This window comes from Monomorium pharaonis, chromosome 2, assembly GCF_013373865.1.
Source record: "Monomorium pharaonis isolate MP-MQ-018 chromosome 2, ASM1337386v2, whole genome shotgun sequence".
NCBI classification, from domain to species: Eukaryota; Metazoa; Arthropoda; class Insecta; order Hymenoptera; family Formicidae; genus Monomorium; species Monomorium pharaonis.
This window is the reverse complement of record NC_050468.1, coordinates 26,930,960-26,953,671: the sequence shown is the minus strand read 5'-3', so window position 1 is coordinate 26,953,671 and position 22,712 is coordinate 26,930,960. Positions and strand designations below refer to the sequence as shown.

General features: G+C 34.0%; 7 protein-coding genes across 11 annotated transcripts in view; 3 read left to right on the top strand and 4 right to left on the bottom strand.

Annotated features, from left to right (window-relative positions):
• The first annotated feature begins 826 nt into the window (after nt 1–826).
• On the top strand, nt 827–1,872 carry LOC105838246 (40S ribosomal protein S23). The gene is made up of 3 exons (XM_012683670.3): nt 827–945; nt 1,299–1,458; nt 1,544–1,872. Exons 1-3 carry the CDS (start codon nt 942–944, stop codon nt 1,809–1,811), a joined length of 432 nt encoding a protein of 143 aa, XP_012539124.1. The 5' UTR covers nt 827–941; the 3' UTR covers nt 1,812–1,872.
• LOC105838245 lies at nt 1,861–4,544 on the bottom strand. The gene is made up of 6 exons (XM_012683668.3): nt 3,488–4,544; nt 3,270–3,328; nt 2,773–2,901; nt 2,542–2,688; nt 2,257–2,442; nt 1,861–2,180 (listed from the first exon to the last, which is right to left on the bottom strand). The coding sequence occupies exons 1-6, from the start codon at nt 3,693–3,695 to the stop codon at nt 2,040–2,042; spliced, it is 870 nt and encodes a 289-aa protein (XP_012539122.1). The 5' UTR covers nt 3,696–4,544; the 3' UTR covers nt 1,861–2,039.
• Nucleotides 4,545–4,829: 285 nt separating this feature from the next.
• Nucleotides 4,830–6,596, bottom strand: LOC105838239 (replication protein A 32 kDa subunit). The gene is made up of 2 exons (XM_012683657.3): nt 6,203–6,596; nt 4,830–5,725 (listed from the first exon to the last, which is right to left on the bottom strand). The coding sequence occupies exons 1-2, from the start codon at nt 6,450–6,452 to the stop codon at nt 5,250–5,252; spliced, it is 726 nt and encodes a 241-aa protein (XP_012539111.1). The 5' UTR covers nt 6,453–6,596; the 3' UTR covers nt 4,830–5,249.
• Nucleotides 6,597–8,510: 1,914 nt separating this feature from the next.
• Nucleotides 8,511–13,036, top strand: LOC105828750 (N-alpha-acetyltransferase 25, NatB auxiliary subunit). Its single transcript, XM_012667235.3, has 10 exons — nt 8,511–8,863; nt 9,044–9,268; nt 9,370–9,623; nt 9,761–9,984; nt 10,091–10,397; nt 10,554–10,858; nt 10,964–11,222; nt 11,305–11,550; nt 11,641–12,255; nt 12,417–13,036. Exons 1-10 carry the CDS (start codon nt 8,803–8,805, stop codon nt 12,636–12,638), a joined length of 2,718 nt encoding a protein of 905 aa, XP_012522689.1. The 5' UTR covers nt 8,511–8,802; the 3' UTR covers nt 12,639–13,036.
• An 814-nt stretch (nt 13,037–13,850) lies between these two features.
• LOC105828749 (pre-mRNA-splicing factor ATP-dependent RNA helicase PRP16) lies at nt 13,851–18,852 on the bottom strand. 3 transcript variants are annotated; one of them, XM_012667234.3, is made up of 5 exons: nt 18,778–18,852; nt 16,915–18,429; nt 15,973–16,086; nt 15,736–15,879; nt 13,985–15,655 (listed from the first exon to the last, which is right to left on the bottom strand). In XM_012667234.3, the coding sequence occupies exons 2-5, from the start codon at nt 18,382–18,384 to the stop codon at nt 13,985–13,987; spliced, it is 3,399 nt and encodes a 1,132-aa protein (XP_012522688.1). In that variant the 5' UTR covers nt 18,385–18,429; nt 18,778–18,852. The 3 variants fall into 3 exon arrangements, with proteins under 3 accessions (XP_028044903.1, XP_012522688.1, XP_012522687.1); XM_012667233.3 differs by lacking the exon at nt 18,778–18,852 and adding an exon at nt 18,609–18,771; XM_028189102.2 differs by lacking the exon at nt 18,778–18,852 and having other exon boundaries at nt 13,851–15,655; nt 16,915–18,384.
• Nucleotides 18,853–18,869: 17 nt separating this feature from the next.
• LOC105836406 (ras-responsive element-binding protein 1) overlaps nt 18,870–22,712 on the top strand; it is a 110,933-nt gene continuing 107,090 nt past the window's right edge. For 2 of the 3 annotated variants that reach the window (XM_036282373.1, XM_036282375.1), the window contains exon 1: nt 19,672–20,049. The gene's annotated coding sequence lies outside the window, so the exon portion shown is untranslated. Of the gene's footprint in view, nt 19,467–19,671; nt 20,050–22,712 lie in introns of those variants that run through there. The other variant, XM_036282374.1, reaches the window with a different exon arrangement.
• On the bottom strand, nt 20,876–22,517 carry LOC118644253. Its single transcript, XM_036282377.1, has 4 exons — nt 22,278–22,517; nt 21,906–22,050; nt 21,594–21,827; nt 20,876–21,228 (listed from the first exon to the last, which is right to left on the bottom strand). Exons 1-4 carry the CDS (start codon nt 22,350–22,352, stop codon nt 20,906–20,908), a joined length of 777 nt encoding a protein of 258 aa, XP_036138270.1. The 5' UTR covers nt 22,353–22,517; the 3' UTR covers nt 20,876–20,905.

The following is a 22,712-nucleotide window of genomic DNA, read 5'->3' as shown; positions in this document are numbered from 1 at the left end:
TCGGCTAACTTTCACGAATTAAATAAAATGTGTTTGGATCACTCACAAATCTTTTTAATCAAACTTCATAACTCTACGTACAAACTTTAAACGATTCCGTATAATAACTTTGTTCAATTAATATGTTCCGGCTAAGTGTCGGGTGAAAAAATAATTAATTAACGAATGACTCACAAATCTTTTTAATTGCACTTCAAACCTCTTCGTACGAAATACAAACGATTACATATAGCAATTATTTAAAAAAACGTTCACTTCCGGTCAAGTGTACGCGAATGTTCTTAAGGCCGGATCTACAATAGGTGTAATAAGCCTTATGCCATAATAAATTGACCAATTATGGTCGAATATGAGAAGAATAATCGAATATAATTGGTTAATTCCTTATGGTTTAAGGCTTACTACACCTATTGTAGATTTGGCCTAAAGATGTCTTTTCATTCTGACGCTTGACGCTCATTTTCAGCGTCAAAAGACATCACGTGACTAAAAATAAATAGCGAATTCGGTTGCTTGCACTAGTGTGCACTAAGGCTTGTTTACATACTTTACATCAGTATATTCTTAGATTTAAGAATACATGTTCAAAAACTATTTAACCGAAAAAATAATTCTATGGATGTTGTATAAATCATTTTACTGGTTAAGAAGTATTTTAAGAAGAATGTAAGATAGTTCTTAAATATAAAAATTGACTATAAACAAGCCTTAATATACACTCAGTGCGCACTAGTGCAAGCAACCGAATTCGCTAAAAGATACCCATTCGTCATTTTTAGTCACGTGATGTCTTTTGACGCTGAAAATGAGCGTCAAGTGTCAGCGTGAAAAGGCACCTTAAGTTCTTCAACGGATACGACAGAAACTAAATCCACCATTACGTTTTGCATTTTTCATCATGGACGTTTTCTTCTTTCCGGTTGTAAATCGCGTGTAGCACGATGGGTACGTTACACGAGCTTTCTTAATATTGTTATAATAAGGAGATAATGGTTATAAAGGTTGAAAATCTTTCAACAGAAATTATTTCGATTTTTGTTGCACCATGTTTTTTATATTATACGTATTCATAAATGTTCAAATCACATTTTCTTTTTGGGGCGATTATGTAGCATGCTTTGAGGTTCAGACAACGTGTAGTGATATTGTCAAATATGTTAATTTGGATATTAATACAATAATTTTATCTCGTGTTTAAATGAAAATATATTTTTCCGTATAAAGTGTTTTATTTTTGTATTCAAGAGAATATAGTATAAAACCTAACCTAATGTAACTTCACTTCCTTTGCGATATAGGTAAACCCAGAGGTCTTCGTACGGCACGTAAGCACGTGAATCATAGACGCGAACAGCGATGGAATGATAAAGACTACAAAAAAGCACATTTGGGAACCAGATGGAAGGCTAATCCTTTCGGTGGTGCCTCTCATGCTAAAGGCATTGTCTTGGAAAAAGTGTAAGGCATTATATCCATATGACAATTTTTAAAAACTTTTGAGTTTAATTGATTATACAACTTATTATATCTCATTGTTCAATAGAGGAGTAGAGGCCAAACAGCCAAACTCTGCCATTCGTAAGTGTGTCAGGGTACAGTTGATCAAGAATGGAAAGAAGATAACAGCTTTCGTGCCAAGGGATGGTTGCCTGAACAATATTGAAGAAAACGACGAAGTTCTAGTCGCAGGTTTTGGTCGTAAAGGTCATGCTGTTGGTGATATCCCTGGAGTGCGATTTAAGGTGGTGAAGGTTGCAAACGTTTCTCTACTTGCTCTTTACAAAGAAAAAAAGGAACGACCTAGATCTTAAAATTATAAATCACTCCATCGAACATGTATTTGATAAATATAAACACAAGTTTAAAAACCTATGTAATTGTTTTATTTCAATCTATCGAAGTATTTCCCTCTATAGTGATGTTTATGCATTACAATTATATAAATACACAATCTCATTCTTATGTTACAAAAACGTTTGGAACGTTATAAATTATACTAAACAATTATAGAGTTTTCATACAAGAGTATAAATACAAAATCATTCATCATTGCTGATCAGATTCTCGAGTTCCTCATTAGAAATTACTATATCTTCTATAATTGCATTTAAAGGTGTAGCAGTCTTCGGTAATCCCTTTGTTAATTTCACACGAGATATTTCTTCTTTTGCTTGTAGTATCTGTAAGTATCCATAAGAAAATGCGTTTTGAAATTTATAAAAATTATATTGTACTGTAACAATGGAGAAAACTTACCTCTTTCAAAGAGGAAAAATTAGAGCATATGCTTTTAATATTCGAACAAATAGAATCGGCAGTACTCTTGTCTAAACTCCTGACTCTTGCTGGCCATGAAGAAACTGCGTGAAATGCTTCCACAAACTTTTCCTTCTCTTTGTCAAACAGTGCATCCTGTTCTTCATTTATCGGTCTATCATCAGTCTATATCATTTTTTATAGAAAATATCAGTATTTTGTATATTATTTGATTTATAATTTTATTATAAATACATTGTTATATAAATAAATATAATACTGTACCTCTGTATGTAAATCTTCAGACAAATTAGTTCTAATTTCTTCGTAATAATTACTCAACTCTCTCTCACTTTCTTCAAAATATTTAGTTGCTTCCGCATAACTTAGTTTTGCTTTAATGGCAGGAAGAGAGGATGCCTCAGTGCACAACTAAAAATATGTTTAAAATATGTGATTTACTAATTAATTATTGATAAATCAATTTATAAAAACATTTATTCATTATTATTATACCTTAATAATATCTGTAAATGTTTCTTCCGTTTCATTTTTTGTACTCGCAAAAGGTTCCAAGTATACTTTTCTCATAAAATCTAACAGTAATCTTAAAGTTGGCAGTTGCTCCTTCAAGGAACATTTACCCTAACATAAAATTAAATATTCTTGATATAAGAGCAATAATATTAACACATAATATAATAATTCAATATAATTTTGGTAAAACTTTCTCTTAGAATTTTTATAATTTTTCAAAATTTCTGTACATAATTTTTTTTTTAAATTCCTTAGATTTTTAAAAAATAAATTGTAACACTTCTTCATATATATAAATTCTGAAATATTCTAACATATATTTTGATTGATATAATTTCCAAAGAAAACTCATCAAATCTCGAGGATATTTTTTCAAAAACCTTTATATATAAAGTTAAAATATAAAAATTCTTAAAAATAGTAAGAATTATTTCATCAGAGAATTAAAATACATTTATAAAATATCATAAACAAACCAGTAATATGTTTTTGTTGTTGCAGATTCCAATCTGAGAATAGTACTCGAACAATTGATCTAAAAAATATATGTATACACTTTTTAAAATATTAATATTGTTTTTAAATATTTTATATTTTTTATATAAATTAATTGTAGGATAATTAAAAATATAATTTTTAATTTAGTTATATATACGTGCAACATCAAATTGTACAAGTGATAAAATAAAATTACCTTCCAAAGCAGTATTCTTCAGTTTTTCTAAACTGGCTACAATTGATGGAGACTTCTCTGTCAGGAGCCAGGAAAGTAAATAGACCCGATTTTCACCACTGAGAATCGTTGTCTCCAAGTCCTTTGATTCCGCGTTAGTAATGTGCGGATATCGTAATTGTAACAAGGTATTGTATATGCTTGTCATAACATCATCAGAGTCATTCATAGTACCAAATTATGAGATACACATAAAAATGTGAGAATAATTTCACATTAGCCGTAGAGGAAGTTCCAATTTTGCAATTATTTCAGCTTCAGATATTCATTTTTCATTATTTTGCGGAAATATCGGAGCAATACCAAAAATGTCAAAAAACGATGTTTGAAGTTTCAAACAATAGACGTGGATAGTAAGGTTAAGTAAGATGGCAGATTCACATGTATTTTGTACACAGTGATGCTCTCAAATTCCTTTTCAGTGTAGCTAGTACAAGTACTAGCCAATTAGATAAACTCATTAGGCCAATGGGAACATCTGATTGGCTGAGATTGGTACTTAATTTTTGCACTAGTTACACTCCAAAAGAATTAAAATATTTTTTAATGAACATACTTAACACTTGCAGAACACACGCTCTATCGTTTGGAAATTTATTCTCTTAAAAAAAATTCTTTATTGGATATTGTTGCCACAGCCAATGACCAATCTGAACATTGACGATTTATTTGCAATGAAACTTTTCCCTGTTCCCTCTTTTACTTACGACATTGATTCATTGATTTATCATTCTATTCCTTGGCTTGATCTTCTGACCACAGTGACCACACGTATTTTTATTGAGTAATTGAAATAATTAATTTCATTTAGTGAGACTATCATAAGTGCGATATCAGTAATATTTTGGTGACCGGAGAAATACAACAGATATCAAAATTATTTGAAAATTTTTAATATTTTTTTCTGTCAAGAGTCGTATATGACATCACAATACTTATGCATAAAATTATATAACATATGACACTAAAAATCGATAGAAAGAAAATAAAATGCCTTTTTTTTCTTTTCATAAAATAGCACTTTAAAAGTTAAAAATCCACAAAGAGAAAAAAAAAATTGAATTTAAAAAATTATAGTTTTACATAAGTGATTGATATATAGTAAATTTTATTTTGGCTTATTCCTCATATATATTTAGTTCATAAAAACTTGATTTAAAGAACCAAAGAAAATTGAAACTTTTAAACAGCTTCGTCTCAATTAGGAATGAATATTGCAATAAGGAAGAAAAAATTGCTTTGTGAAATTTTGACCTGTGCACATTGTATTTAAATATTTATGACAACTTTGAAAAACCATAGGCAGATTTAATAAATTTTTTTATTAAACATTTTTTTATTAAAATACTTTAAGCTTTTTAAAAATGAAAATACATTACTATGTTTAAATCAAAATAATCATTTAATTTGTTAAGGAAAAAGATTAATGTCTATATTCAGAACAAGTTTATGATTCAGTATACTTTTACATTATTCTATCTTTATCATATACAACACACAATGTTATATATAAAATAAGGATAGAATGATGCAAATAACGCTTCAACACATTGTTCTAAGCATTTATTTTCTGAACATGGGCTCACTCTTCTAATAATAATAGTAAACATTTACTTATAGAAGTTAACAAATGTAATACCACGTAAGTTTTATCATATTTAATATAAATATCGATTGTAATCTCTTAATCTTATAGGAAATACTTTTTAAGACAACATGTAACTTAGGTAGCTTTAAAGAAATCCTCTGAACTGGTTGTATAAATATGTCCTTCGCAGAGGAGGAAGTCCAGTATCTCGTCTAAACGAGATACAATATGTTTCGGTACTTTTGCCAAAATATCTCGTTTCTCGATACCACACTCAGCATCATTTGCCGACTTGACAATCTCAAGAACTGCTATTTGCTCAGGTGACATGCCGCACATTGTGTTATCAACCATTAATGAATTATTAGTGGGTAATGTCGATTCTTCTGCAGGTTTCTTAGCCATTAGTGTAACATACAGGACTTCCATAAAGTGTGCTGTCAGTTCATTCAAGTTCTCCAAGGAATGCATACGCAAGATCATTACAAATCGCTGATTACTTTGTGTGCGTAGTACCCCATAAATTCGTACATATGTATTGATTTCTGTACAAATATTACTTTCCTCAGGATTCTTATCTGCTTCCAGCCACATCATGGCTGAGACAATACCTGTAACATAAAATTAAATTTAAGTAAATATTTTGCTTTTTAACAACAAAAATAACTTTAATGGTTTTTGTATAAAATTATGTGACAGAATGTTAAGAAATTTTTTGATTATATAAAAATTTCGTTACATATATATATATATATATATATATATATATATATAGTCAATGGTCCGTATTCAGAATGCACTAACAAAAATGTTAGCGCGTTGTTATCCAATAGAAGAATCTGTATTATAAAAAACATTTTTCTATTGGATAACACACTAACATTTTTATTAGCGCATTCTGAATACAGGCCAATGTTTTTTATGCATAAAGAAAAATAGATATATGTAAATAAGAATTTGGCATTTAATGGACACTTTTATCATATACATAGCAAGAATTTAGTGAAGAACAAAACGTTAAATTTTTTGCGACATTGTATTCTGTAATTGTCAGAATTACGATTGTCAAAAAGATCAAGACACAACACCTGTGTCATCTTCAATGGTGAACGAGATTTTTGTCGTGTCTTGCTCAATACGACGTATGATTCCGACGAGTTTTAGAGTGTTCACGGTTCGACCAGCGAGCTGCAAGTCGTCCGTACTGGATGTAATGTGCTTTATCAATACGGGAACGATGGTCTTTTCATTTTGCGAGCCTTTTCTGCTTGTACCACCGCCCTGCGTACTCTCGTCCAGAAATCCACCTCCACTGTTTATAGAACTTTCGTTCCACATTGTCACAGCTACTTGACAGTCCCCGAAAAATGCGAACAAAAACCCAAGAGAAAACTGAAATTCAACCTCTCAACGAATTGTATCGACAGCTAAATTTACGCGCGTGAAATTTAGAAGGTTAAGTTAGGAAACCAAGCTAGTGATATTTCACTTCTTGTACCCGTCGTGGATCCAGTGGTCTGTTCTTTCTAGCTGCACTGTTGCACTGGTGCAATAAGTTAGAATGAGAAAAAATATACTTGTTTTACTTTAACTTATTGCACCGGTGCAACAGTGCAGCTAGAAAGAACAAACCAAAGGCGATCAAACCGAGATCAAGAAATAACTAAAGATTTGTTCTTTTTTAAATATTTTTTTTTAATCAATGGGCAAGTTTACTAATCATTACACGATTGGTTGACTAGTTGCTTTATCACTTTGAAATCGTTTTTTACCTTTATTTGAGCCAATATTTATAGTCGATTTTTATATTTAAAATTATTTCAAGTAATATTTTTTAAAAGTAATATTTTAACTGAAATAAGAATGGACAATAAATATCAGCCAAAATTTCTAATTGGACCTAATGTTACAAGTACAAATTTTTTTGTTTTAAGGTGCCTTTTCACGCTGATGCTTGACCTTTGACTAAGGGCCGATTTCATTAACTCCGGTTACCTTAAGACCGGATCTACAATAGGTGTAGTAAGCCTTATGCCATAAGAAATTGACCAATTATAATTGAATGTGAGTAGAATAATCGAATATAATTGGTTAACTCCTTATGACTTAAGGCTTACTACACCTATTGTAGATCCGGTCTAACCGGCCGGTTATTCCATTGGAATTGACCAATCGTATTTTTGAAGCATTCTTTGATTGGTCAATTCATAAAAATCTTTGTTTCGATTGGTCAATCAAACGCTTCGAAGCATTTGTAGCGTCAAGTGGACCGCAGCCTAAAGGGCCATCTACAATGGAGTGTTTTAGCCGTAACAGCACTAAAACTACGGCAATGCTGTCTAGAATAAAAACGACGTAGCAATAACATACAAGCCGGCCATCAAAGAAAGGCGATCAAAAACTAATCCCGAATGCCCCAACGCTCATCGTAAGCACGCAATGAATTGGCTCAATGTCTGTTGTAGGCTGTAAACAGTAAAGCAATACGAAGTGGAGACATTTTCTACGACTACTGCTACGGCCTACGACTCTCCATTGTAGATGGCCCTTTCGAGCCACCGCACAAGCTTTTTCGTAAGGGCCACCGCACAAACTTTTCCATAACGCGTTACGTTACGTTAAGTACTCCATACAAACCTAAGTTGTACTTAAAATTTAACTTAAATCAACGCACAAAGAAATCCTTAACGTAAGAACTTAAGAACTTACGTTAAGGATTTCTTTGTGCGTTGATTTAAGTTAAATTTTAAGTACAACTTAGGTTCGTATGGAGTACTTAACGTAACGTAACGCGTTATGGAAGAGTTTGTGCGGTGGCCCTAACACGTTACGTTACGTTAAGTGCTCCATAAATCTAAGTTCGTACTTAAAATTAAACTTACATCAACGTACAAAGAAACTTTTAACGTAAGTTCTTAAATTCTTACGTTAAGGATTTCTTTGTGCGTTGATTTAAGTTAAATTTTAAGTACAACCTAAGTTCGTATAGAGTACTTAACGTAACGTAACGCGTTATGGAAGAGTTTGTGCGGTGGCCCTTAAGCACGATCTTGAGACGTCAATGCTGTTATTTCATTGGTTAAGTAAGTCTCAAGTCGGCTCGAAGCTAGACTTAAGACAATTCTTGAACTTAAGATCGGTCTATGAATTCCGTCCTAAGTAGCAATCGAACATGATTGGTTTTGACTTATAAAACCAACAAATCAACGGCATTATTCAACGGAAAATCTAGTAATGTTGCTCAACTGTTGAGTCTACCGAATGTAGCCAATTGGACATTAGAAAGAGGAAAAAGGGAATCTTTAAAAGAATGTAAAGTGAAACGAACGGACTTGAAACACTTCAAACTGAACATGTCCGATTGGCACTGGGGCACAGCCAGTCAGGTTCGACACGTCTCCCTTCCACTCTATCACCTCGTTTTCCAAGTGCGGACTTGCGGAGACCTCGCGGCCCGGTCCGGTCATTTTTTTCTTTTCGCTCCTATGATATTTTATAGGGAGAAGGATAAGAATAAAAATATTTTTGTGCAATAGCGTGCTCTACCGCGTTGAGGCTGATCCGGCGCGTGAGAGACACGCGTAAAAATATCTCGGTAACTCGGAGAATCGAGTTGAAAATGATACGAGGTGATCGGAAATCGTGCGGGTTTTTGGTTTGTTGATTTTATGCTACCGCAAAAAGTATCATGGCGTCCAAGAGCCATGTGGATAACACGGTGAATGAACGTCGCTTGCGACCGATTTATGGTACGTATAATTCGCATGATCTTGACGATGACCGTACTTTAAGTGTACTCCGTGCACTCTCGTCAGACCACTCGAACCCTCCAACTCCGGGACACATGACGAGGTTATATAATGACACCGGGGTTCGAGGTTTCTTTCTATATAACGACACTCGGTATGAGACTTTTTCCGAAATTTTAGACTGGCTGGACAATGGAAATAATAAAAAGGCTCTCCAGGAGGCAGACAAGGTGCTCAAGAAACATCCGACTAATCAATGCGCCAGGGTGCTTAAGGCCTTGGCTCTGTTACGTATGGGTAAGGAGAATGAGTGCCAAGTCATTATGGACAAAGTGCGTTCCGAGGTGCCTTGCGAGGATTCCACTCTACAGGCGATGAGCATCTGTTACAGAGAGATACATCAACGTAAGTCTTTAGTTTACCTTCTGACTTGAAACACAAAGATTACATTTAAGATTAGTTATATTATAATTATGTCAATTTTTGTATTAAATTTATTCACGCAGCGGACAAAGTCAGCGAACTTTATGAAGCTGCTGCAAAGGCTGATCCGAACAATGAAGAGCTCCTAACGCATCTCTTTATGTCTTACGTTCGTCTCGGCGATTATAAGAAGCAGCAGCAAACTGCTCTTAACTTGTACAAACTGACACATAAGAATCCATATTATTTCTGGGCTGTTATGAGTATAGTGATGCAAGCTATTCATGCCGATCAGAAGTTGGCAAAAGAACTTATCTTGCCTTTGGCAGAAAGAATGGTTAGTATATTGCTTGTTGTTTATTGTTGCCATTGTAATTGCATTTAACACAAAGTACATGGAATTATAAAGAGTTTGTTAACTTTTATATAAATGAATATATAATTTTTATTAAAATTTTTAAAAAATATATTTAGGTCCTAAAACAAGTAAGGGAGGGAAAAATAGAAGCAGAACAGGAAGTTCAGCTTTATCTGATGATATTAGAACTGCAAGATAAAAATCAAGAAATATTGAATGTACTGTCTAGTCCTTTAGCTTCATATGTCTCATACGTATCTCAACGAAAGGCTACGTGTTTATTGAAGCTAGAATGTTTTCCTCAAGCGGCTAATGCATATCGCGCACTTATTGAAGAGAAGTAAGATCAAATTTATTTATATTGTCACTTTTACTCATTATTTACAACACTTTAGATATAACTTTATATTTGCATTATCTTTAAAGTTGTTATATTTATTGTATAGCATCGACAATTGGGCATTTTATCAAAATTATCTTTCGGCGGCCTTAAAGTTTCAATGTATGACAGAATGCTTGGATTTTTTCAACCATATTATCAATATGTCCGAGAAGAAAATTCGCGCGCCATATTTAGCCCGCCTAGAACTATTGAAGCGATGCCAGACTGATGATCTGCAATATAACATGAATTGTATAAACTTTATGCACCAATATTTCTCTCAATTTGGAGAAAAGGGATGTGTAGTTGGAGATTTACGATTGTATTTAAATCTACTTACACCTAAATCCAAGTTCGAATTATTTGAAAAGGTAAGGGAAACAATCTCACTAGATTTTTTAATGTAAATATAAAATGTATATTTTGCTAACGTACATTTATATATAAAATTATATCTAGTATGTTTTTTATTTCAATAATATTAAAATGATTATTGCGATTGCTTAATATTATTTATGATATTATAGATTGAGGAAGATATTGGCCTTGTATCAGATGAATTTCCAACTACAGTACAACAAATGCATAGGCACATTCATTTGGAGCAATTGCGGCGTATTTGTGGCTTCCATCATCCTCCTTTAGCAGACAGAGACAAACAGGAACAATTGATAAAGCGATTATGTGATTTATATGAAAAAGGCAATAAATTATGTCCAATGCAGGATAGATTACCAACTGATTTCTGTCCAGCAGATCCATATATCTTATTGGCTACGCATTTGTTACATCAATTATGGGTCGATACTAGTGACGCGTCTTTTCTTTATAGGTAATAATTTTTTTGAAAGTTACATGATAAAATTAATTGATATTAATGAAAAAGTGCTAATGACATTTTGAAAACATGCACATTTTTTAAATAATAAACTTACAGGGCAATGTCATTATTGGAACACGGTCTTCTGTCGAGTCCTGTAAATTTTCACATCAAAATTTTACTTGTACGTATTTACTTGGAAGCTGGTCTAGTGGTCGCGGCTGATCATGCGTTCGCATTACTAGATGTAAAACACCTTCAACTAGATTCACTGGGGTATCTTCACGCGCCACTTCTCGCGCCTCTCGGTAACTTGCCATTGGCCTCGACAACTCTTGATCATACAGCGAAATTTTTCATATCCAACTATAAGGATGTATGTGTTTTCAAGCATACTAGATTTAAGGACAGTTCTTAAGACTGTCTCAAATTCATGAACTGTATAATTCTTCCTTCAGAGTGCGGATCATTTAACGCTTGCATACAAATATGGAAGTTTTATAAAAATTCAGGATTTTGTGGAATTAAGAGAACGCCTAGAATATTCGTTTCATTTTGCTATGACAACTGTGGATAAAATGCTACTCGATTTATGTTGGTGTGATAGTACTGCTTCTTTATTTTCTACTTTGAATAATATGCATATCCAACCCCATCTCGATTCGATTAGATGGGCATCTTTGCGAGATAATCGTGATTTGGAGGTAAGCATTTTTGAGAATCATAATTTGAAGAAATAGAAACTATAATTTAATATCAGTTTTAATGATTTAATAAACTATGGTGTTAAATAGGTTGTCCGCGGATGGGAACCACTTAATCAGAGCGAGGAAGATCCGAGAATGCAGGAAGAAACACGTATATGCATGTTAAAACTACTTTCTGCAAGAAATGCCATATTGCGCATCTTGGCGGCGAGTGTTGGAACTTCTTCTATGTATCTTTCTCAACTATCTGCCGAGCTTAAAGAATTAGCAGAAGAAAGTATACCGAATGTGTTAAAAAAATTCGACACAGATGGAAAGCTGAACAGACCATGCAAAATATTGGTTCCACTTGATTCTGTAGAAAGATTACGCGAAGCTTATCATTCTGAGCAATTAAGGACTATAGCGTGCCTTGCAAAATCATTATCTCACTCTAATTGTCCGGACTTCGATTGCATACAAATGCTGCGAACAAGTCCTTGCTTACAAACTTTACCTATCCCTGAACGAGATAAACCTGTATCTTTCAAAAACTTCTTACTCAGAGCTTCAACTTGTAGCGAATCTTTAGCAATCATTAGCGCTATATGTAGTGCATGTGCGACACAATCGGAACCACGTGCACAATCGCAAAAGAAAAATAAGAAGAAATACAATAAAAAAATCGAGTCAAATATGATAAATGAGACCAATGAGATCAAGGTAACTTTTTTAAATTGATAATTATAACCGTTTTAATACGTAAAAGTATCATAAATAATTTTCTTTGTTATTCTGCTTCATAAAATATTAATGTCTGCATATATTTATACAACTTCAATATAGTCAATCAATTTTTATAGCTATTATTTATTGTATTACAGACTTGGAGAGAAGTAGCTGTATTATTGTCAGAAAGAGTTGAAAATTTAGATGCGGTTCTAACAGAATTTGAAAAATACGAGTTACATACAGGATTGGATGAGAAAGATGATGTATGTGTGACCATTGCAAAACGTGGACAAGCAAGTCTCCGACAAACTTGCAGATCACTCAAATCTCGCACTCAACCCATATTAAGGCTTTTAAGTAATTTAAAAAGCTGAAACTATTCGACAGTATTTGTACAAAGATCTATATCCGTCTACTTTTCATAATTTTCAAAAATGACTTGAGAGTTCTGTACATAATTCTTAGGCCCAATTCAATTATAAATAATGAATGAATGGTTTAATGCTGATTAAAATACCTGAGCCTACCTTCATTTTTATAAATAGTACTGCGCAGTTAATACACTGCCATTTTTGATCGGTTTATAACTAATAATACATTATTTAAATTTACTAAGAAGTGTAAAAATTAAAATATTTCTAAAATTTGTGAAATTTTTAGAACACTATAAAAGGCATTAATATTATCGATATATATTATTTAAGAAAACATCTATCAATTTCTAGTTATGTGCCATTTTTTCATTAAAATAAATAATGTTTTACATATTTTATATCGCGAAAAGTTTCTCGTACATAGGTCAACATTGCCTATTTTATTTTATAGACATTTTAAGAAATAACGCTCATAAATTGCATTTAATTATATTGTGACAATCTGTAACATATATATTGTTTCTTTTACAATTATATATATTAATAAATTTATTATTAATTAATTGTTAAATAAACTGATAAAATCGGTTTAAAAAATGGTAAATTACTTAAAAAGAATAAATTGTGCTAATACGAGTGCAGAGAAATATATATATATATATTTTTTGTGTAATTATTTTACGTAAAGTAAAAGATTAATACTATCGATTGTATCGTTAACGTATATTAACATATAGAGATTTTTGGATATTTAATTACGCATATCTGTTAATGATATGATCGATCATTAATTATACTAATGCTTTTTCTTTATGTTTACGACCCGTTAGATAAGAACAAAGATTTATCATGAGTAAATGGCTGCAGATATGGTGAACAACAAATTTTATGAATATTACTACAAAAATAAATTTATTTACACAAAATTTTACACACATATCACATCTAACGATAATATTTTATATACATAATTACTTAGTATAAATTCGTAATCCTTTAAAAAAAATTTAATTTTATACATATATTTATCATTCTTAGAATTAAAGATTAAATTATCATTCAATTTAAAAGTAAAGATTACAATGTATTTGTATATTTTATCATATATTGTTTGTGCTGCAAAAAATTAAAACTAATAAAAAATCCAGAGATTATTAAAATTAAAAATTTGTTCATTGATGTGTGCTGCAGCCACAGCCATAAATGTTTAAATTATATATATTTTTTTTTATTTTCTACATAGTTATTTTTTACATAGCAACTTCTGTATTACAGAATAATTGAGAGAAATGCCTATTTCATTAGATAAATATCCTAATGTAAAATATTGTACATAAAAACATCGATTACAATCCTAATCTTCCAGGTGTGTTACGATACGGGGCAGGAGTACCCGGTTCTCTGATACCAGGTGTTAAAATCTCCTTCTTTCGAACTGACGCCTGTTCTCGTTCAAGTTGTTCCTGAGCGCGTGCTTTCATCTCCTCCTCGGCTTCTTTCATTTGATGCTCCATTTCGTGGAGGTGTTGCATCGCTTGCCGTCGTTTCGCACGACCGCTTCGACCGGTTTCTTTCACACTGAAAAACATCGGGCCTAATTCAGCCAACCAGTGACCGTCCACTGCAGTGACGCATTGCATGTATTCCTTGGCAGTCATCACGAGTTCGTGATACACAACGTAGTCAGGCGTGAAACCCATGCCGAACAGCGCAGAGGTGGGATGAAGATGACAAGGCATTCCGGTACGGCAATTGACGTACTCACCGATGCCCTTTAAGCGTGCTGCTTGATGAAAGTAGGCAGAGCAGATACATTTCCGTACGACGTCCCAGTCGGTGCCGCAACTGACAACATCCATCTTTTGTTGCTTCAAAATTTCTTCAAGCTGCGACCGTACCTCTCGCACCTTGCGCATCGCTTTCGCGTGTATGAAGTGGTCGTTACACCAGGAACTCGAATAACCATTTGCCTTCCACTGATTGTATACATTTAAATATGTCAGGTGATCTGATTCCGGCACCTGAAACTTCTCGCGCGCCGAATCTGAATCTTCTTCACGTCCCTTTGGACGATAGAAGATCGATGGAACCGACAGCATAGAGACAATAATGAGGATGTCTGCGGTGCACCCAAGTTGAGACGCAACTATAAGCATTTGACATTGCGGTGGATCCAAGGGAAACTCGGCCATTTGTCGTCCGAGAGGAGTCAAGCGTCCGGTATGGTCAAGCGCTCCCAATATCCACAACTGATATAACGAGTTCAATATGTTATCTTGCGGCGGTGGATCCATGAAATGAAACGCCAATAAATCTTGAACTCCCAGCGATTTCAACAGTAGTACTGTGTTAGCTAAATTCGTGCGTTGTATCTCGGGAACTCCCGTTAGCAATAATTCGTCCAAGTATTGCCTTCGCGTGTACAATCTGTAGCATTGACCAGGACCAGTACGACCGGCTCTGCCCTGCCTTTGATCGGCGTTGGCTCTTGATACGGGATATACCTGCAGAGCATCCATACCTATTCGAGGATTGTACACTTTCAATTTGCAGTATCCCGAATCAACGACGAAGACGATTCCATCGACTGTTAGCGATGTTTCCGCTATATTTGTTGCCACGACACACTTGCGAAGACCACCTTCGGATCGTTGGAAGATCTTTGCCTGCAAGTCTGACGGTAGTTGCGAATAAATTGGTAATATAGAAAGAGACGGAGCTGATTCGATTTCGGCTAAACGTTCCTTTAGAGCTTCGCAGGTGACCTCGATGTCTTCTTGGCCGGGCATAAATACCAGTACGTCGCCGCTTTTAGGCTGCAAGTGAATTTGCAGAACTTGCTTCACTGCCGCGTCCACGTAATCCTCAACTGGATTCTTCGCGTGCAACACTTCGACGGGGAACGTACGTCCAGGTATTTGAAATGTTGCCGCGTTACCGAAGAAAGCGGAAAATTTACTGCAATCCATTGTTGCGGAGGTGACAATTAACTTTAGATCATGCCGTCTTGCAACAACCTACAGACATTTCTAAGTTGAGAAGATTGTTTCTTTTTAATATGAAAATATTTAAGTAATACAAGCTAAAAACACTATACCTCTCGAAGGAGACCAAATAATACATCAGTAGAAAGCGATCGTTCGTGAGCTTCGTCCATTATAATCACACTATAACGATCCAAATCTCCTTCTCTCAAACTTTCTCTCAGTAAGATACCATCGGTCATATATTTGATGACCGTCTGTAAAAATAAAATTTAACATTATATAATCAAAATATACAGAAATTTTATATTTTAGACAAAATATACAATTATATTTAAAATATTACTTACATCCTTTGAAGTGCAGTCTTCAAAACGTATAGCATATCCGACCTTGTCACCTAGAGCAGTAGCCATCTCGTCTGATACTCTTTTCGCAACGGACATGGCAGCGACCCTTCTGGGCTACAACCAATTATGATGTACAATCAATTAGGAAAAAGGAGGCTAAGATCACGAGGTGGGTAAGGTAATAAATTACTAATTTTTTAAAGGTGACAAGCCCATGTTGAATTCACTAAAGATTTTATATAGTAAATCATCTATTATAATTTGATTTTAATTTGTCCATAAAAGTTGATGTATAATAAGAAATGTGTATTGAATGTATCATATGTAATTTTTTGGCATTTGTCCATAAGGAATGACATAATTAGGAAATACTTTCATTTTTTATAAAATGACAAATAGTACAGTTAAAAATGCTATTCATATTCTTCATTTCTCGTATTGGAACATTATTAAGTAAATATAAATACAATGACTGTGGGTAAGATGATATTCTAAGAAATAATTTTATTTTTAATGTTCCTTAACATTTAATATTTGTTTTTTTTTAATTTGATTACACATCAGAAAAATATTTTTTGTTGTGTTTATATATTTGTTATATCTATATCTGTAATTACTCTTGCAATATCAGAATAAGTTTAATATAATACATTTTTTGTTTATAAAAGTAAATTTTTTACTTGATTCTTTTCATTATTTTAACTACATAAAGAAGCAAGATAACATGTTCTTAGAAAATCAAAGTTTTTAAAAATTCTGATGTATTCTTTTAATTTTTACAATTGAGATACAAAAAGCTTTAGCAAATCTAAAAAAATGGACCATTATTTTTACATTATTACAAAAATTGATAAACTTTAAGATAGTTATCTTGTAATAATCTTTCTTTTTTCTATATTACTGATATTTTATAATAATACTAACGTAAAACCAATTACATACCTGAGTACAACCAATTATACCATTGCGACTATAACCATCCTCATGAAGATATTGTGTTAATTGCGTGGTTTTACCGCTACCAGTCTCGCCGACTATAATAACGACGCTGTTCTCTCTAATAATATTCAGCAGTTCCTGGCGCACTGCGAACACAGGCAGACTTCGTCTCTGATGCTGTATAGATCTGTGCTTAGCCTCCCCCGTCACCTCTCCAGAGCCTATGTGCCGAGCGTACTTTTGCCCAGCCTTGAAGTCCATTTCTTGTCCCGCGTGTTCCTTGTCGTCCTTACGTCGATCGTGCACGCCCATAATGTTGCCGATGTGCGTGCCGGCCAATTCCCAGTGCTTCTTTTGCGCCCTACGTCGCTCCTTTTGCTCGCGATACGCCTTGACTAGCGCCGAGCCTTTCCTCGCCACCAGAGCCATGTCGGAAGTGGGATCGCGCACAGGCACGACCGGCTCCGGCTGCTTCGTGAACACAATACGCCCATCCAAGAAAGGCGGCACCACGTTGTGAACCAGCAGGTGAACTCTCGCCTCGCCCTCGTCGTCGGGATCGTCGTCGTGATCCAACGAGCTCACCACTCCAGACGTTAGCATGCGGTTACGCTCCCACAGCTCGTTGTCCTTGTTTATCTGTCGCTGCTGGGCAGAGAGGCGTTTCTGCCGCCTGGCCTCCAGTTCCATCTCCTTCTTCTGCGTGTACTCCTCGGATACATTGGCAAAGGCGTTATTCTCACCATCGTCCAACGCATACCATTCTCTGTCCAGTCGTTGCTGCTCCTCCTCCCATAGCTCCTTCTCCTCGCCATCCATCATTGGAGTGGTACCGGAATTCTTGAAATCTTTGTTCCACGAGTTGTACTTGTAGGATGGAGTGAATTCGCTTCTGATGCTGTCACGCCCATCTCTGTTGCCGTACAAGTTCGGCGTCGGATGATCCCAGCTCGATCGTTTCGGCTCCTCGTCCTCGTCATCGTCCCAGTTGCTCTTGGAGGTCGGATCCTTTGTTCGGAATTTTGGCGTTTGGGGCTCGTCTTTGAATCTAAGGGGCGTTTGCCTCATACTGCTATCTCTGCTCCGACTGTCCCTATCCCGATCCCTCCTTCTGTCCCTGTCTCTCTCGCGACCTTTGTACGAACCTCTGGAATCTCTGTCGTCCGCGTTTAAACGTTGACGCTTGAGTCGTGATTCCAATCTCCGCTGCGCCTCGCTATTGACACCTCCCGTATGAGTAGGAGTCTCCTCCTCGTAAGACCGGTACCTTCTGTCCTTTCCTTCGGATTTGTTGGACTTTGAGCTGGTGGGCTCCTGCGACTGCTCTCTTCGTTTTCGTTCTGCAAGCTTGTCGAGTCCTAGTATAGAGGGTTTCTTAAAAGTGTGATCTGAAGCTTTCTTACGGATGACCAGACCACCTATTTCATTCCCTCCAGTTCCCTCCAATCTATACAAGCTCGGGTCATCCGACATTTTTCTCCGGTTCTATTTAATAGAATGTCAGTAGTATATTATCTTCTGAAATAAAAATTAACGAATTCCGTTTAAAATTACCATTGAATAAGCAGAATGTATATTGCTCTTCGTTGGAATATTTATAAAATTAAATAGAGAGATTATTGCGTTTAAAGTTTTGGGAAGACGTAATATTTAATTATTAAAAACTTAAAAAAACATGTCTAAGAAATTATACTAACCTAAATTATTGTCAGGAGTAAAAAAAAAAAACATTTGTGATCACAAATTCGCGAAATCGTAGTTTTCGCATTCATGAAGCGTTGGATGTAAGTACTTCCAAAATTCACATGCAATATATTTATGATATAATTTTAGGAAATATATTAAAAAATCTCCATTAAAACTAACCTTAACACAAAACAACGCGATGGAACGAGAATCACAAAAGCCAGCGTTGAAGACCATAGAAAAAAATGATACGATGGACGACTGTCACTTCCTACATATACGCCATCTCAAGGATTGAATAGAAATTATCCAACAATAAATACAACTGTCGGTTTTCAGAAAACGTATTTTGTTAAATATATTATACAATATATGTAATATATACAAATATATTAATAATAATATTAATAAATTACATTAAATTGTAAAAGAAAAAACAAGTTATTCTCCGTATAACATGCAGAATCTACTAATCTTAAAATTAAAATATTATTGTTTATAGGCTGCTTTTATTCTAATAATATATTTCTTAATAATTTCTTTAATTCTTCAATTTTGTATTTTACAATAGTATTTGAGTAGTAAATAAGATCAATATTTGATTGCTCTTTTTTTTCACGTGCTGGAATCTCTAGATTCTTTCGTGTTCTATGATTCTCTGAATACTATGCGCATGCGGAGAGTAGATTTGTCTCGCGCTACGTCGTGACGAGTTTTGAAGGAAAACGTTTCACCTCTCCCGTTCATCCTGGCGTTGGAAAATAACCGTTCCCTAGACGAACGTCACATTCACGTCGTAAGACTGTAAAATCGCTGTCGCATGAACACTCGACCCCATCGAATCACGATCGCCGGACAATTTGTCGAAGGTAACGAATAAAGAGTACCGCGACAGCGGTATATTCGGTTCGCGCGCATGCGCGAACGTTGTTTCCCGCCGCGTCGAACTCCCGGGGTCGCCAAGCGAGATCGCCTCGCGTTTGTGTACGTATGCATACGTAAGTATTCGCGTACAAATGAAAAAAAAAAAAAAAACCCAATAAAACACTGACACGTGCCGAACGAAATAATAGAGACCGAGTGCGCGTGTCACGTGAATCAATATCCGTCCGTTGATCGATCGTCGCGATCGTTGTCGCCCAGCGCCAATGTTGCTTCGTGTACGTCTCACGGTTGGCGTTGATTAAAACTGTTAGAGGTAGAGAGAGGGAGAGAAAGAGAACGAAAAGGGGACAGCTCTTTTTTCCCTAATAATTCTCAGAAAGACGCAAGCGTCCGCGATAAATTCCTAGTCATGCCCGGAAAACAAATTCTCGTAATCGGACGCGGATTTAGGTCTAGGATCTCCCGAGCGAGGGTCTCAGCCGTTTCAACGTCAACCGTGACGTGCGAATCGTGTGTCGGGAGTGCCGTGTGAATCACTGGACGAACGGTTGTTGCAACGATTCATCGGTATGTCGTAACAATCATTTCTCTCCTCTATTTTTCCTCTTGCTGAGTTATCATCGAGTTGCTTTCCTACGATATTCGCTCGACGTAATCGTGAAATGATGTATGCGCAGTAGAGGTCGTTGCTGTGCGCCATTTACGAAAATTGTATTCCATAACTTTTGTAATTATTAAGAAACGACGAAAAGTTATGAAAAAAAGTAATGCCCCCAAAAAGTACAATGCAATATTGAAGAAGGAAAGAAACGGAAATTCGATTGATCGTACATTTGTGATTATAACATATTTTGAAATTTCAAATTCTTTTATAAGTAACAATAATTACGTTTTGTGACGTTGAAATAATTTTAATAAAATTTTAGTTTTAATAATTTTTAAATAAAATTTTGATAGAATTCGAGAGTTTTATATTAGAGTAATTAAACAATTATATAGCAGGAGCTACCTTATTCTTCCCCACCCTCCCCTTCTAAAAGAGTAACTTCTCAAAATGATCGAATACATATATTTCGCGGTTTTTTATAATTTTGAATCATTTCCGAAATATAGGAGATAGGAACTTATACGCATTTATAGGCATCTTGTATTTAAAGTTAACTGAGATTGTAAAATACGAATCTAATTGTCATTACATCGTTATTCTCTTCCCTCTTTAATAATTTATTAATTTTTCAAATGTATTTTACAACAATCATTATTTTATCGCAAAAGTCGAGCGGAGGGAATTAAAATTAATTTAATTTTGCTTCTATATTGCACTATTAATGTTATATTTATTTGGCTTTTTAAAATTTTATGACTGTTATTTTTTATTTTAATTTAATTTTTTAATTTATTTCAGAATTATTGATTTATTGATCTAGCCAGTGACTTCTGTAACTGGGCTTTTGCTATAACAATTTTTAATCGATTCATTATTTTCCATAGTCTTTGCGACGGACTCATTAATATTCTGATCGTTAGATTCATTGAAATGAGTAGAATCTTGCTGGTCTGTCGTTAATTTTTGTAAAACTATATTTTCATCGATAATATTTTTGCTTTCTTTAATTTCGTTGCATAATTTTCTATTTGTCACCTCTGACGATTTCGTATTCTCTTTCAGTTTTTTATTTTTATTATATTTTGTCCAGCAACGTTCAAAATTCACGAAAACATCTTTCCAGATACACACTTCTTCTACTAAAAAATAAAATTTAATTATAATTACAAATTGTTTTTACAACTTGATCATAAATTGTTTGAACCGGTATATGGTTTTAAAATTGTTTAATCTAAATTATACATTTTTACAAAATGAAAATTTTTAGAAAAATGTTTTTATATTTAATATTTTATACCTGCTGCTGAATACTATAATGTTACTATAATGTTATTATTGCATTAATGTTAGAAATATATTTATAATTTATAATGTTAGAAGTATAAGCTTCAATCAAAAGCTTCCGATAAAATTTCTCAATTATATCGAATTATTTGTAATACATCTGTAAATGAAATTTTTATCTGAAGCTTTATTCTCAACTGCACATAGTTGAGTTTCTTACCACACAAAAGCAGTGTTGTAAACATAAATAATCCTGTAAACAAGTTCGCATTGGGTAACACGGTATATGCCAATCCGAAAAGAGCCGGTCCTTCGTAAAGAGCCATTCCTCTGATGGTATTGACTAGCCATGGCAAATAAAGATACGGTATTCCATACATATCGCCGATTGTTAGCATTGTCGTTGATACTAACGCTGCAAGTATATCCCCCACCATTACCTTAATTCTCAAATCTGTGTTAAACAAGAAATTATTCTCCATATGTTATCGTGCTCATGCTAATTAATTGTGTTAGGCTGAATCTTAGTTACTGTAATTTCGGCGGAATAAATTATTAAAAACCGCAGGTCTCACTGGTGAGATAGAACGAAATGGACTACGTGAATTAGCTTCCAGAGTGACCGAGCTTAGACAATTAGTAGCAAAACACATTATGCCGACGTATAAGGCCTTGGTCTGAAATAAATATAAAGAATCATATATGTATATATATATAAAAGCATTAATTAATTAGTTATTAATTAGTTTTTAAATTACTTATAACAAATGTATGAAAAATATAAATTCTAATTGAATAATCAAATGCAAACATTTTCGAAAAAATAATAATAATTAGTATCAGAACTGAAAAGATTGACCACTTGGTTAATTAGGAATCGATGGAAGACCAATTATATATTTACCTTGGAATATTTTATTTTATGATTGTCATCTTTAATTTTTGTGTCTGAACTCGATGTGTCTGTGTCTAAAATCATGCTCAATTAGAATTTTCTGTTAAATTTTCCTAAAAATTCCTTAATTATTGTTTCATTGACTATTTAATGTGGGTTATTTAATTGGTTAGAGATCATTACACATGTGACATCCATAATTTGTCTGAAACTTTAATGGCACGAATAAAAGACGGAGCAAATGATAATCATTTAACTTCGGTCATATCTTTTTCTTTTTATACATAACATATAAATTTTGTATATATCTTGTTTGATTTATATTTATTATAAGCGTGAAAGTTTAAAAAGTAAAAGTATTATATTTTTTATTTACGTAACAATGTAATTTATTCTACCAACTAAAATTTATAGTTGCCTTCTCTCTGACTTCTATTTTTGCAT

Excerpts from the sequence above, each read along its gene's own strand:
- LOC105838246 (XM_012683670.3), top strand. Across the intron at positions 1,459-1,543 it reads GGCATTGTCTTGGAAAAAGT|AGGAGTAGAGGCCAAACAGC; the intron begins GTAAGGCATTAT and ends ATTGTTCAATAG.
- LOC105838245 (XM_012683668.3), bottom strand. The coding sequence starts at position 3,695 with ATGAATGACTCTGATGATGTTATGACAAGCATATACAATACCTTGTTA. Across the intron at positions 3,329-3,487 it reads GAAGAATACTGCTTTGGAAG|ATCAATTGTTCGAGTACTAT; the intron begins GTAATTTTATTT and ends TATATTTTTTAG. Across the intron at positions 2,902-3,269 it reads ACAACAAAAACATATTACTG|GGTAAATGTTCCTTGAAGGA; the intron begins GTTTGTTTATGA and ends ATTTTATGTTAG.
- LOC105838239 (XM_012683657.3), bottom strand. The coding sequence starts at position 6,452 with ATGTGGAACGAAAGTTCTATAAACAGTGGAGGTGGATTTCTGGACGAG. Across the intron at positions 5,726-6,202 it reads CACCATTGAAGATGACACAG|GTATTGTCTCAGCCATGATG; the intron begins GTGTTGTGTCTT and ends TTTATGTTACAG.
- LOC105828750 (XM_012667235.3), top strand. The coding sequence starts at position 8,803 with ATGGCGTCCAAGAGCCATGTGGATAACACGGTGAATGAACGTCGCTTG. Across the intron at positions 9,985-10,090 it reads CGCGCACTTATTGAAGAGAA|CATCGACAATTGGGCATTTT; the intron begins GTAAGATCAAAT and ends TTTATTGTATAG. Across the intron at positions 10,398-10,553 it reads AGTTCGAATTATTTGAAAAG|ATTGAGGAAGATATTGGCCT; the intron begins GTAAGGGAAACA and ends ATGATATTATAG.
- LOC105828749 (XM_012667234.3), bottom strand. The coding sequence starts at position 18,384 with ATGTCGGATGACCCGAGCTTGTATAGATTGGAGGGAACTGGAGGGAAT. Across the intron at positions 15,880-15,972 it reads AAGACTGCACTTCAAAGGAT|ACGGTCATCAAATATATGAC; the intron begins GTAAGTAATATT and ends TTATTTTTACAG. Across the intron at positions 15,656-15,735 it reads TATTTGGTCTCCTTCGAGAG|GTTGTTGCAAGACGGCATGA; the intron begins GTATAGTGTTTT and ends AAATGTCTGTAG.
- LOC118644253 (XM_036282377.1), bottom strand. The coding sequence starts at position 22,352 with ATGATTTTAGACACAGACACATCGAGTTCAGACACAAAAATTAAAGAT. Across the intron at positions 22,051-22,277 it reads ATAAAATAAAATATTCCAAG|ACCAAGGCCTTATACGTCGG; the intron begins GTAAATATATAA and ends TATTTATTTCAG. Across the intron at positions 21,828-21,905 it reads TTTATTCCGCCGAAATTACA|ATTTGAGAATTAAGGTAATG; the intron begins GTAACTAAGATT and ends TGTTTAACACAG.